The sequence below is a fragment of the Gopherus flavomarginatus genome, chromosome 14, assembly GCF_025201925.1.
Source record: "Gopherus flavomarginatus isolate rGopFla2 chromosome 14, rGopFla2.mat.asm, whole genome shotgun sequence".
In the NCBI taxonomy this organism is placed as follows: Eukaryota; Metazoa; Chordata; order Testudines; family Testudinidae; genus Gopherus; species Gopherus flavomarginatus.
This window is the reverse complement of record NC_066630.1, coordinates 36,361,031-36,372,596: the sequence shown is the minus strand read 5'-3', so window position 1 is coordinate 36,372,596 and position 11,566 is coordinate 36,361,031. Positions and strand designations below refer to the sequence as shown.

The window sequence follows — 11,566 nt, the reverse complement described above, 5'->3', positions numbered from 1 at the left end:
GAGCGCCCCCCGCGGCTTGCCGCCCCAAGCACACGCTTGGCGTGCTGGGGCCTGGAGCCGCCCCTGCAAACATGGGAGCACTAGTGCAGACAGGCACCAGCACTTGCCAGGGTTTAAAGCATCATATCATGCTGCCCTGCCCTGAGCAAGGTTACCCCTCTCTTCACCAGTGCTCCCACTCTGCTGCTGCTGGCAGAACTGAACAAGTGGGAGCAAGAACTTTCACACAGCCTTAGGCTGAGGTGCTGACAGCCCGGCCATGTGAGGCAATGCCACCAGAGCATCAGACAGAGCTACAGCTCACGACGACGCAAAGATGTCACTCTGGAAGGAAATGGTAGAAGACAATGAGCATCAGTTGCCAATGTGGGCCACTCATTTCCCCCCGCTTCACACCTGGGCAGCCACTTTCCTTCACCCAACAGGCTTATGGATTTTACAAGCTTAACACCCTTTTTAAATAGAAGAGAGGACTGCAGGGTGGCATGTCTCTTTTACCCCCAGCCAGGGTTCTGTGGGGGGTCTAAGGAAGGCAGACGAGGGCTCTAGCTAATGTTTGATTGGGGTGAGGGTAGGTCATTGAAACAAACACGACCAAGGAGGAGGGCAGTATCACTGTCAAACCCTATGGGGAGCACATTCCCCATAGCATTCACTCTGAACAAAATCTGCCTCTGACAGTATCTTAGAAGAAAGTTGATTAGAAAACTGGCCTGGGGATCAGGAGACCCAAAGTCTGCCACTGACCTGTTGTGTGACCTTTGGCAGATCACATCACCTCTTTCCGCATTGCCAGCTGTAAAATGGCTATAATAATGAGGGAGGCAGAGTGGCCAGCAGAAATGAGGGAATGGCTGGGAGTCAGAGTGTGGAGTTCTAATTCTAGCTCTGCTAGTGACTCACAATGTGGCCTTGGGCCACTCACTTAACCTCTCTGCTTCCGTTTCCTCAGCTTTAATAAGGATCAGCAAACCTGACTTACAGAGTATCATGAGGATGGCACAGTTCAGATTTTTAACAGTGCAGTTTCTTTTGTGGGGACAAAGGAGGCACAATATGTGCTAACACAGCAGCAGAACATCCTGGAGCAATGCGTGGTCATTGGCACAAACCTCTACGCTGCAATGCAGGATTGTAACACAGTGGGGTCTCCCTTTCCTTCCCCCAAATTCTAAGGCCAATTCCGTCCCTATTATTTTTTCTTCCTGTTTTCCCCCACCCCCTTTCTCTTCTCACCTCCCTCTTTCCTTCACTGATAAAGGAGCATACAGCTACTGTATGATTGGGACTAGGATCTTTGATGAATTTCTCAGGTTCTAACCCCCAGCAGTCACTTTCTGATTGGAATCACAGGGTCATTTTCAGCAAATTAATGGGAAATAAATGGGACAGATGATATCTGGGGGACCTGGAAGCCTAGTTCATTTGGGTATCCAGATCTTTTAGGCAGCTTTGAAAATCTCCCGTAAAAGATCTGACTTCTCCCCCTTACTGCATCCTCTGCGTTGCCCAATAGATCCCACCCAGGAATTTACGTAACAGAACTCAGGAACACATTATCCCCCTCATACAACAGTTGGCATGTGGTGGTATTAAGGTGCTCCTAGGACATGCAAAGGCTAGGATCAGCAAGATCAGTTTTCAGAAGGGGAGGGCAGAGTTGGTATAACCCCAGTGTTAGTCATTTCCCATCAGTAATCCTTTATCAATTGCTGCCATCAGCTGAAACCAGGAGAGTTTGCTTTTACCAGTGACTAGCACCCAAAAAACCGGAAGAGTTCATTCCAAGGCCAAAACCTGGCCTGAAAAATTCACATCCCGACCTACCGTGTAGTCAACCACATTCTATTGGCAGTAAAACGTCAGAACATTTTCTTGGTTTCCTCTGGTCAGAATAACTGGGGGTCTCAGGTCTTGTGAGAGGGTTTCTAGCCAGGCCATATAGAGGGAGCTGGGGCATCGCCCCTTTCTGCCTATTGGCAAGGTTCTGGAAAGGAAAAGAACAAAAACAAGAGAGGTATGAAGTGGGGAGGAGAAAAACCCTGCATCTGTTTTTGCCTTGGAAGAGTATTATTCCCTCTGTGACGAGTCCATACAGATTTGCAGAATATAGATCCACCTCATACACTGTGTGCCACCAACTTTCTGTGTCCACAACACTGATTCCTGTTCACTTTGAATTCTGCTTTATTTGTGCTATCTGTGGTAGCAGAGGAACTGAGCAGAAGAGAGAAACTTGACTCGCCCTATGAGCGGTCCTTGTGCTGTAGATGTTTCCATAAGCAGCCCCTGTTTAAGATTCAGTGCCATGAATAGTTTGTGTCATGTCAGGCATTCGTAAATGGAGAGCTGTGTTTCCTCAGCTGGTCACTAGGTGGCTGGTGACTACAGGCTGTGGGGTGAGTTCAGTGCTAGTGACTTATAGTTCTTACAATCAGGGCAAGGAGTCGGACCAGAAGAAAGTTAAGTGAATTCAGTCAGCTGGTCTTGACAGGAGAGGAGCTGAGCTTTCTGTGTCACATGTGACCAACACTGTCTGGAGGGTCGAAAAGAATTTCTGAATGAATGACAGCCTCACGAGAGTCAAAATCTAACTTGGCATCACTGACACAGGGACACCTGCTCACCTGTCTATCGCCATAGGAATGTAGCGTCCAAACCTATAGAAACAGTCTCTTCAGTCTTTAGAAGAAAGTTGATTAGAAAACTGGCCTGGGGATCTCCCAATAGGTCTTATTGGCCAGATTTTCATGTGAAATCCAGCCCTTTTGCACCACTCGGGAGGTGAAACAGGGGCCAGAAAGCAGGTCAATCTCCCTAGCTGAGAATTCCTGCCATGTGGAGTCATCAGCTGGCACAGACCTAGAGTAGTGCACTCCTACACAACTCCCACACACCACCTTGGCATAGCCAATATAACTGGAGTGTTGTTGCATTCCAGCTATTCTGAGCCTGAGATTAGCCCTTTTAGGGGCTTCTAACAACTGGTGTAGTTTAAAGCAGCCTCGAGGCTGCTCTAAATTATGCCAGGACTGGTTCCAGCATGGAGCCAGCCTGAATCAGGGAGCTGCAACCAGCTGTTTTGTGACCCCTTCCCTTCTTCTAGAGCAGCAGAGAAGCTGGCCATCTAGTTGGAGAGTGTATCATCAGTGGAGCAATTATCCAATCTGCGCAATTAGGGTCTGCTCCAAACCGCTGCACTATCATACAAACAAATTAAAAAAATATTGCATTACGCTATAGTAATGGTCCTGAGCCCTACCTCCTATAATAACATCACTCATAGTGTGTTAGTCCATCACTGTAGAAGACTAGTATTTTTATGTGGGCTTTTCTGCAGATGCTGCATAGAAGGTTTAGAGGTTTTTAAGGTCAGGCTTGACAAAGCCCTGGCGGGGATGATTTAGTTGGGGATTGGTCCTGCTTCGAGCAGGAGGTTGGACTAGATACCTCCTGAGGTCCCTTCCAACTCAGATATTCTATGATTCTTTAAGGGGGTATACTTGGGGGCATACCTGGATTGGTAGTGTCTGCTTAGTTGTTATTATGTAGAAGGGAGAAGACTGAAGAGACTATTTCTATAGTAATCTCTCCAAGAACAAAAACAGCCCCTAAATACACTGACTTGCTGAAGAAGACAATATATAAGAGGCGCATTGCAGACCCTGATCACTATGGGGGCTGCTGTTACTTACATGACTATGAGAGCAGCATCCCGTGAGTAATCCAACAAGATCTCATTCAGTCTCACTTGTCGAAGTGACTAAGGAGCAAAAAGTAGAAATCACATCAGCACCAAGTAAGTCAGGCAGCGTCCCCCTGGAATGCCCACAGATTTCCCTGATCCAACACCCACTGTCCCCAGCAGGAGTCAATCCATTGACTTCAGTGAGTCCTGAGTACACGCTGCAGGGCTGTGATCATTTGCCAAACAGAGAAGAGATCTGTGGAACTCGGGATTGTCCCCTGGAATTAAGGTTGAACCTCACCCTGGTTACTGGTGAGGCCCCTAGCTACCGGCACGGGGCATTCCTAAAGTCAGCCAGATCTGCCTGCTGACCTCATCTCCAGCTGAACATGCTGCCTCTCTCTTAACCTCTCCTGAGAGCCGTTTCCTTCCAAACCCTTTGGTCCTGCCTATTGCTTCAGCATGGAATCACCATAAAAAAACCCTCTGCAGCTCACTCTGTTCTCCACAGCAGCAGAAATCTACGAAGGGTCCGGTCTGCACCCGGTGAAGTCAATGACAACACTTCCATTGACATCAGGGGGTGCAGGATTGAGCCAAGAGGGCCCCCAAATCATTACGGGCCCAATCCTGTAAGGCGCTGAATGCTATTGCCTTGTAATGATTTCACTGGGAGTGGAGGGTGCTCAGCAACCCACAGGAGTTGCTCAGAGCACCTTACAGGATTGGGATCCTGGAAAAGCCTGGAAGCAAGAAAAGCTTTCTGAATCATGGATTAGGTCAGGAAAATCCTTTACATAATAATTCCTAGGTATTCTCCCTTCCCCAGCTGTTGAAATCTCCCAATAGCAGTGGTAATGTCCCTACCTTCACTTTGCTTTTATTAACCTCCTCATCAGAAATCTTCCAGGGGCAGTCACTCCTCATTTCATTCACCACGGCCTCGTCCTTAAACCCATCGTTCAGCCTGAAGGGGGCGATCAGGTCATCAAATCTCTTGATGCTGCATACAAAGAGCATGATAGGATTGGAGCTCTGTCCTGACATTTGCTGTACTGGATCAATGCTGTTAGGGTTTATGAGCATGCTGGGGGCTCCCATTAGAAAGATGGCAACTGCTATTTGTTTCTGTCTTCTGAAGAGAGATCCTGGATCAACAAGAGAACTGATCAGGTCTGAGTCATCATGGATAGTTCCCTGAAAACTTCAGCTCAATGCACAGCGGTGATCAAGAAAGCTAACTGTATATTAGGAACCATTAGGAAAGGGATAGAAAATAAGACAGAAAATATCGAATACTATGTGCAGTTCTGGTTTCCCCATTTCATAAAGGATATCACACAACTGGAACTGGTTCACATAAGGGCAACAAAGACAATTAAGGGTCTGGAACGGCTGCCATATGAGGAGAGACTAAAAAGATCAAGGCTGTTCAGCTTAGAAAAAGTGGCGACTAAATGGGCATATAACAGAGGTCTATAAAAGCACAAATGGTGTGGAAAAAGTGAATAGAGAAGTATTATCTACACTTTCCTACAATATAAAAACATGAGGTCACCCAATGAAATTAATGGGCAGCAGATTTAATACACACAACAGGAAATACTTTTTCACATAACACACAAATTAACCTGTGGAACTCATTGCCATGGGATGTTACAATGACTAAATGTATAACTGGGTTAAAAAAAAAACCTGGATAAGTTCATGGAGGATAGCTGTTGATGGAGGATAGCTGTTCATGGACATATTAACCAAGATGGTCAGGGATGTAACCTCTCACTTGGGGTGACTCTAGACCTCTGACTGCCAGAAGATGGGAGGGGATGAGCTGGGTGGAATTTCTTCAAAATTGCCCTGTTCTGTACACTCCCCCTGAAGCTTTGGTACCAGCCACTATCAGGGACAGTATGCTGGGCTAGATGGACCATACGTCTAACCCAGTATGGCCATTCTTACGTTCTAATGATCTTCTGATGAAAAAGCCCTTTTCACAAAATCTAAATTTTTCTTTTATTTTGCTGAAAAAATTCCATTTTTCCATTAGGAAAACCAAAATGATGGCTGTCCACCTAAAAGGGTCTTGCCGATTTCACTGTCTGCTACAGTTCTGTACTTCTTTCCCTTTCAGTTCTTCCAAGATGGAGTTTTTCTGGAAATCTCTGGCTGTGAAAAATTTTACGTTTTGAACTTTTCATCCCAATCCAGGATGAATTTTTGTTTTTAAATGTGAAATGTTTCGTGAGAAGGGATTTCCATTTTCCAGCCAGCTTAGATCAACTGCCCTGGAAACTTAATTCCTCTGTTCACAGATCAGTCCCTTTGTTGGCTACTTCAGGAGAACCTATGTACCCCCTATGCAAGGTAAGAAACCATTTTCAGGCTCTCTGCACAGGTATTACTATGGAGAATGATTTGGAAGAGCCCTCTGAGGAAAGGGATCAGAAAGAGACCCCATCGACCAGAAGGCATGAGATGCATTGCCTTGGGGATAGGATGGGGGTTCCATGACCACCACTTCCAAGAGGAGGATACGAGTGGTGGTGGTCAGGGACGGAGGGGAACAGAGTCATTCATCTGCCGACCAGACTGAGAGACTCAAGAAGTGTGCTGCTTGCCTGAGGCTAGAATTCAGGATGTGACGGAGTGTCTGCCAAGACTGATCAACCCTTCGGACCGGTACCCCTTCCTACTTCTCCACGTGGGCACCAGTGATACTGCCAAGAATAAGCTTGAGCAGGTCACTGCAGACTACATGGCTCTGGGAAGAAAGATAAAGGAGTTTGAGGCACAAATCGTGTTCTTGTCCATCCTCCCTGTTGAAGGAAAAGGCCCAAGCAGGGACCATCGAATTGTAGAGGTAAATGAGTGGTTATGCAGGTGTCAGAGAGAGGGCTTTGGATTCTTTGACCATGGGATGTTGTTCTGGGAAGAAGGATTGCTAGGAAGAGATGGGATGCGAAGAGAGGGAAGCGTATCTTCACAGGCAGACTTGCTAACCTAGTGAGGAGGGCTTTAAACTAGGTTCGCGGGGGGATGGTGACTTAAGCCCTGAGGTAAGTGGGGAAGTGGGATACCAGAAGGAAACACAAGGAGGAGGGTGCAAGGGGGAGGGGGGCTCCTGATTCATGCTGAGAAAGCAGGGCAATCGGCTAGTTTTCTTAGGTGCATGTACACAAACGCAAAAAGCCTGGGAAACAAGCAGGAAGAATTGGAAGTCCTGGCACAGTCAAGGACTATGACGTGATTGGAATAACAGAGACTTGGTGGGGTAACTCACATGACTGGAGCACTGTCATGGATGGGTATAAGCTGTTCAGGAAGGACAGGCAGGGGAGGAAAGGTGGAGGAGTTGCACTGTATGTAAGAGAGCTGTATGATTGCTCAGAGCTCCAGTATGAAACTGGAGAAAAGCCTGTTGAGACTCTTTGGGTTAAGTTTAGAAGCAAGAGCAACAAGGGTGATATCGTGACGGGAGTGTGCTATAGACCACTGGACCAGGAGGATGAGGTAGACGAGGCTTTCTTTGGACAATTAACTGAAGTTTCCAGAACACTGACCCTGGTTCTAATGGGGGACTTCAATCACCCTGACATCTGCTGGGAGAGCAACACAGCAGTGCATGGACAATCCAGGAAGTTTTTAGAGAGTGTTGGGATAACTTCCTGGTGCAGCTACTGGAGGAACCAACCAGGGGCCGTTCTCCTCTTGACCTACTGCTTACAAACAGGGAAGAATTGGTAGGGGAAGAAGAAGTGGGTGACAACCTGGGCAGCAGTAACCATGAGATGGTTGAGTTCAAGATCCTCACAAAAGGAAGAAAGGAGAGTAGCAAAATATGGACCCTGGACTTCAGAAAAGCAGACTTTGACTCCCTTAGGGAACTGATGGGCAGGATTCCCTGGGGGGCTAACATGAGGGGAAGGAGTCCTGGCTGTATTTTAAAGAAGACTTATTGAGGGCACAGGAACAAACCATCCCACTGTGCAGAAAGAATAGCAGATATGGCAGGTGACCAGCTTGGCTTAACAGTGAAACCTTCGGTGAGCTTAAACACAAAAAGGAAGCTGACAAGAAGTGGAAACTTGTACAGATGACTAGGGAGGAGTATAAAAGTATTGCTCAAGCATGCAGGGGTGTAATCAGGAAGGCCAAAACACAACTGGAGTTGCAGCTGGCAAGGGCTGTGGAGGGTAACAAGAAGGGTTTCCACAGGTATGTTAGCAACAAGAAAAAGTTCAGTGAAAGTTGGGACCCTTAATGAATGGAGGAGGCAACCTAGTGACAGATGATGTGGAAAAAGCTGATGTACTCTTATGGTTTTTTTGCCTTGGTCTTCACAGACAAGGTCAGCTCCCACACTGCTGTTCTGGGCAGCACAGTATGGGGAGGAGGTGAGCAGTCCTCAGTGGTGAAAGAACAGGTTAAGGACTATTTAGAAAAGCTGAACATGCACAAGTCCATAAGTCCAGATCTAATGCATCCGAGGGTGCTGAGCGAACTGGCTGATCTGATTGCAGAGCCATTGGCCATTATCTTTGAAAACTCATGGCGATCGGGGGAGGTCCCAGGCGTTTGGAAAAAGGCAAATATAGTGCTCACGTTTAAAAAAGGGAAGGAGGAGAACCTGGGGAACTACAGACTGGTCAGCCTCACCTCCATCCCTGGAAAAATCATGGCGCAGGTCCTTAAGGAAACCATTTTGAAGCACTTGGAGGAGAGGAAGGTGACCATAGACTCATAGACTCTAGGACTGGAAGGGACCTCGAGAGGTCATCGAGTCCAGTCCCCTGCCCTCATGGCAGGACCAAATACTGTCTAGACCATCCCTAATAGACATTTATCTAACCTACTCTTAAATATCTCCAGAGATGGAGATTCCACAACTTCCCTAGGCAATCTATTCCAGTGTTTAAATACCCTGACAGTTAGGAACTTTTTCCTAATGTCCAACCTAAATCTCCCTTGCTGCAGTTTAAGCCCATTGCTTCTTGTTCTATCATTGGAGGCTAAGGTGAACAAGTTTTCTCCCTCCTCCTGATGACACCCTTTTAGATACCTGAAAACTGCTATCATGACCAGGAACAGTCAATATGGATTCATCAAGGGCAAGTCATGCCAGACCAAACTAATTGCCTTGTATGATGAGATAATTGGCTCTGAGAATAGGGGGAAAGCAGTGGATGTGATATATCTTGACTTTAGCAAAGTTTTGGATACAGTCTCCCACAGTATTCTTGCCAGCAAGTTAAAAAAAGTATGGATTGGATGAATGGACTATAAGGTGGCTAGAAAGCTGGCTAGATTGTTGGCCTCAACGGGTAGTGATCAACTGCTCAATGTTCAGTTGGCAGCTGGTATCAAGCGGAGTGCCCCAGGGGTCGGCCCTGGAGCCAGTTTTGTTCTACATCTTTATTAATGATCTGGATGAAGGGATGGATTACACCCTCAGCAAGTTTGTGAATGACACTAAGCTGGGAGGAGAGGTAGATATGCTGGAGGGTAGGGATAGGGTCCAGAGTGACCTAGTCAAATTGGAGGATTGGGCCAAAAGAAATCTGATGAGGTTCAACAAAGACAAGTGCAGAGTCTTGCACTTAGGACGGAAGAATCCCATGCACTGCTACAGGCTGGGGACCCACTGGCTAAGCAGCAGTTCTGCAGAAAAGGACCTGGGGATTACAGTGGATGAGAAGCTGGATATGAGTCAGCAGTGTGCCCTTGTTGCCAAGGAGGCTAACGGCATATTGGGCTGCGTTAGTAGAAGCATTGTCAGCAGATTGAGGGAGGTGATTATTCCCCTTTATTTGGCACTGGTGAGGCCACAAATGGAGTACTGCATCCAGTTCTGGTCCCCCCACTACAGAAGGGATGTGGACAAATTGGAGACAGTCCAGCGGAGGGCAACGAAAATTATCAGGGGTCTGGGACACATGACTTAGGAGGATAGGTTGAGTGAACTTGGCTTATTTAGTCTGCAGAAGAGAAGAGTGAGGGGGGATTTAAAGAAGCCTTCAACTACCTGAAGGGGGTTCCAAAGAAGATGGAGCTCGGCTCTTCTATGTGGTGGCAGATGACAGAACAAGGAGCAATGGTCTCAAGTTGCAATGGGGGAGGATTAGGTTGGATATTAGGAAACACTTTTTCACTAGGAGGGTGGTGAAGCACTGGAATGGGTTACCTAGGGAGGTGGTGGAATCTCCATCCTTAGAGGTTTTAAAGGCCCAACTTGACAAAGCCCTGGCTGGGATGATTTAGTTGGGGATTGGTCCTGCTTTGAGCAGAGGGTGGGACTAGATACCTCCTGAGGTCCCTTCCAACCCTGATAGTCTATGATTCTATGAAATGAACAGGCTTATGTGGAAGTTACTCTGACGGTGTCTATTCATCCTTCTATGTCCTCTAGTCATCCATTCATCCCATTTTCCTGTGGTGATGACTTCCGAACCAAAGTTGTGACACATTGTTTGGGAAGCATTGAATAATCTTGACCTTCCTCTGTCTGTACTCTGAATGGTCCAGTCCTGCCAACCCCAGTCATGTGTCAGGTGCCAAAAAAATCACAAGATTTGATTAAAATTATGAGATTTTAAAAAAATAATCAATGCTGGGTTCTTTTCATTTGCTTTCAACTGTTAGAGCCTTTAGGGAGCATGTTTTCAAAGTGTTCTCTGTACACAGGGGGGCTGGGAACTTACTTTTTCCCTTTACATGAAAGCTGAAGTTCTTCCATAATAATATGACTCTGGGAGCTGGCTTTGCATAAAACACCAAGCATCGTTAGACTTGTCCTGCAATCGTGATAGTTGGTAACACTGATTTTCTTTGGCTAAAGACAAAACACCAGTCTCCAGGCCTGGCACCTTTCCTCTGCATGAAATTCACTTAAAAATGTAGAAAATGCCTGGGTTACAAGTGTAGTTTTCTCCTTTTCTGCCCCCAACCTTCACATTCCCCATCTGGTAGAAGCTGAGCCCCTAATCAAAGCATGCGACGGATTAGGGACAAGAAGAACTCGTAGGTTCCACTTGATGTACACACAGTCACATACACACAGGAACCACGTCTAGAGAGTGAAAGAGGCAACGACAAAAACTATAGAAATAACGTACTGTTCAGGGCGTGGTTTCTGGTTAATGTCTGGAAGGACATGCACCTCATGGAACCCAAGTCGGAACTTGCTCAATAGAGACACAATCCTGCAAGAGAGAAAAAGGGGATTTTTAAAAAAATCTACTCGTTTTTTCCTGCTCAATACTTTACTGACCATTCCAGGATTCCTAGAAACTCTCTGAACATTTAAGAATCAAGTGAAGCAGTGTTGTGTAGTGGCTAGAGCACTAACCTGGGACTCAGGAGGCCTGGGTTCTAGTCATAGCTCTGCCACTGGCCTGCTGAGTAACCATGGGTAAGTCAATTTGCCTTTCTGTGCCTCAGTTTCCCCCTGTAAAATGATGATATTGCTACTGACATCTTTTGTGAAGCGCTTTGAGCTCTACTGATGAAAAATGCTAAAGAAAAGCATTATTATATATATCTGTCTGCTTATCAAGCCCTGCAAACACTAGGCCCAGTGTTTACTACTCTGAGTGGTCCACTGAAATCTACTCATGGTAGTAAGAATTTAGCCAGGTAGTAAGTATTAGCACAGTCATATTCCAGGTGAAAAGTCAGAACCAGGAGGGGGCAGGGGGAGCTTTCATGGTGTGGCCAATTTCTCTTTTTCTGGTCCACTGAGTATTTAACAATATCACCCAACTACCATATCTTCTGTAGTAAGATAGTGCAGGGTGGCATTCGACTACTTTCCCAATTACTGCTGACAACTCTTTCTGTGTTCAGCTCCTGTAAGTTCATGAGCCATCTAGTTCAGGCCTC

At 46.5% G+C, this 11,566-nt stretch overlaps 1 protein-coding gene across 2 annotated transcripts in view; it reads right to left on the bottom strand.

Annotated features, from left to right (window-relative positions):
• Positions 1-1,845: 1,845 nt before the first annotated feature.
• The window catches only part of SLC12A3 (solute carrier family 12 member 3), a 42,667-nt gene continuing 32,946 nt past the window's right edge, over positions 1,846-11,566 (bottom strand). For both annotated transcript variants that reach the window (XM_050922763.1, XM_050922764.1), the window contains exons 23-26: positions 10,801-10,887; positions 4,556-4,691; positions 3,696-3,763; positions 1,846-1,987 (exon numbers count right to left, since the gene is read on the bottom strand). In XM_050922763.1, the coding sequence (XP_050778720.1) occupies positions 1,846-1,987; positions 3,696-3,763; positions 4,556-4,691; positions 10,801-10,887 (433 nt within the window). The remainder of the gene's footprint in view (positions 1,988-3,695; positions 3,764-4,555; positions 4,692-10,800; positions 10,888-11,566) is intronic.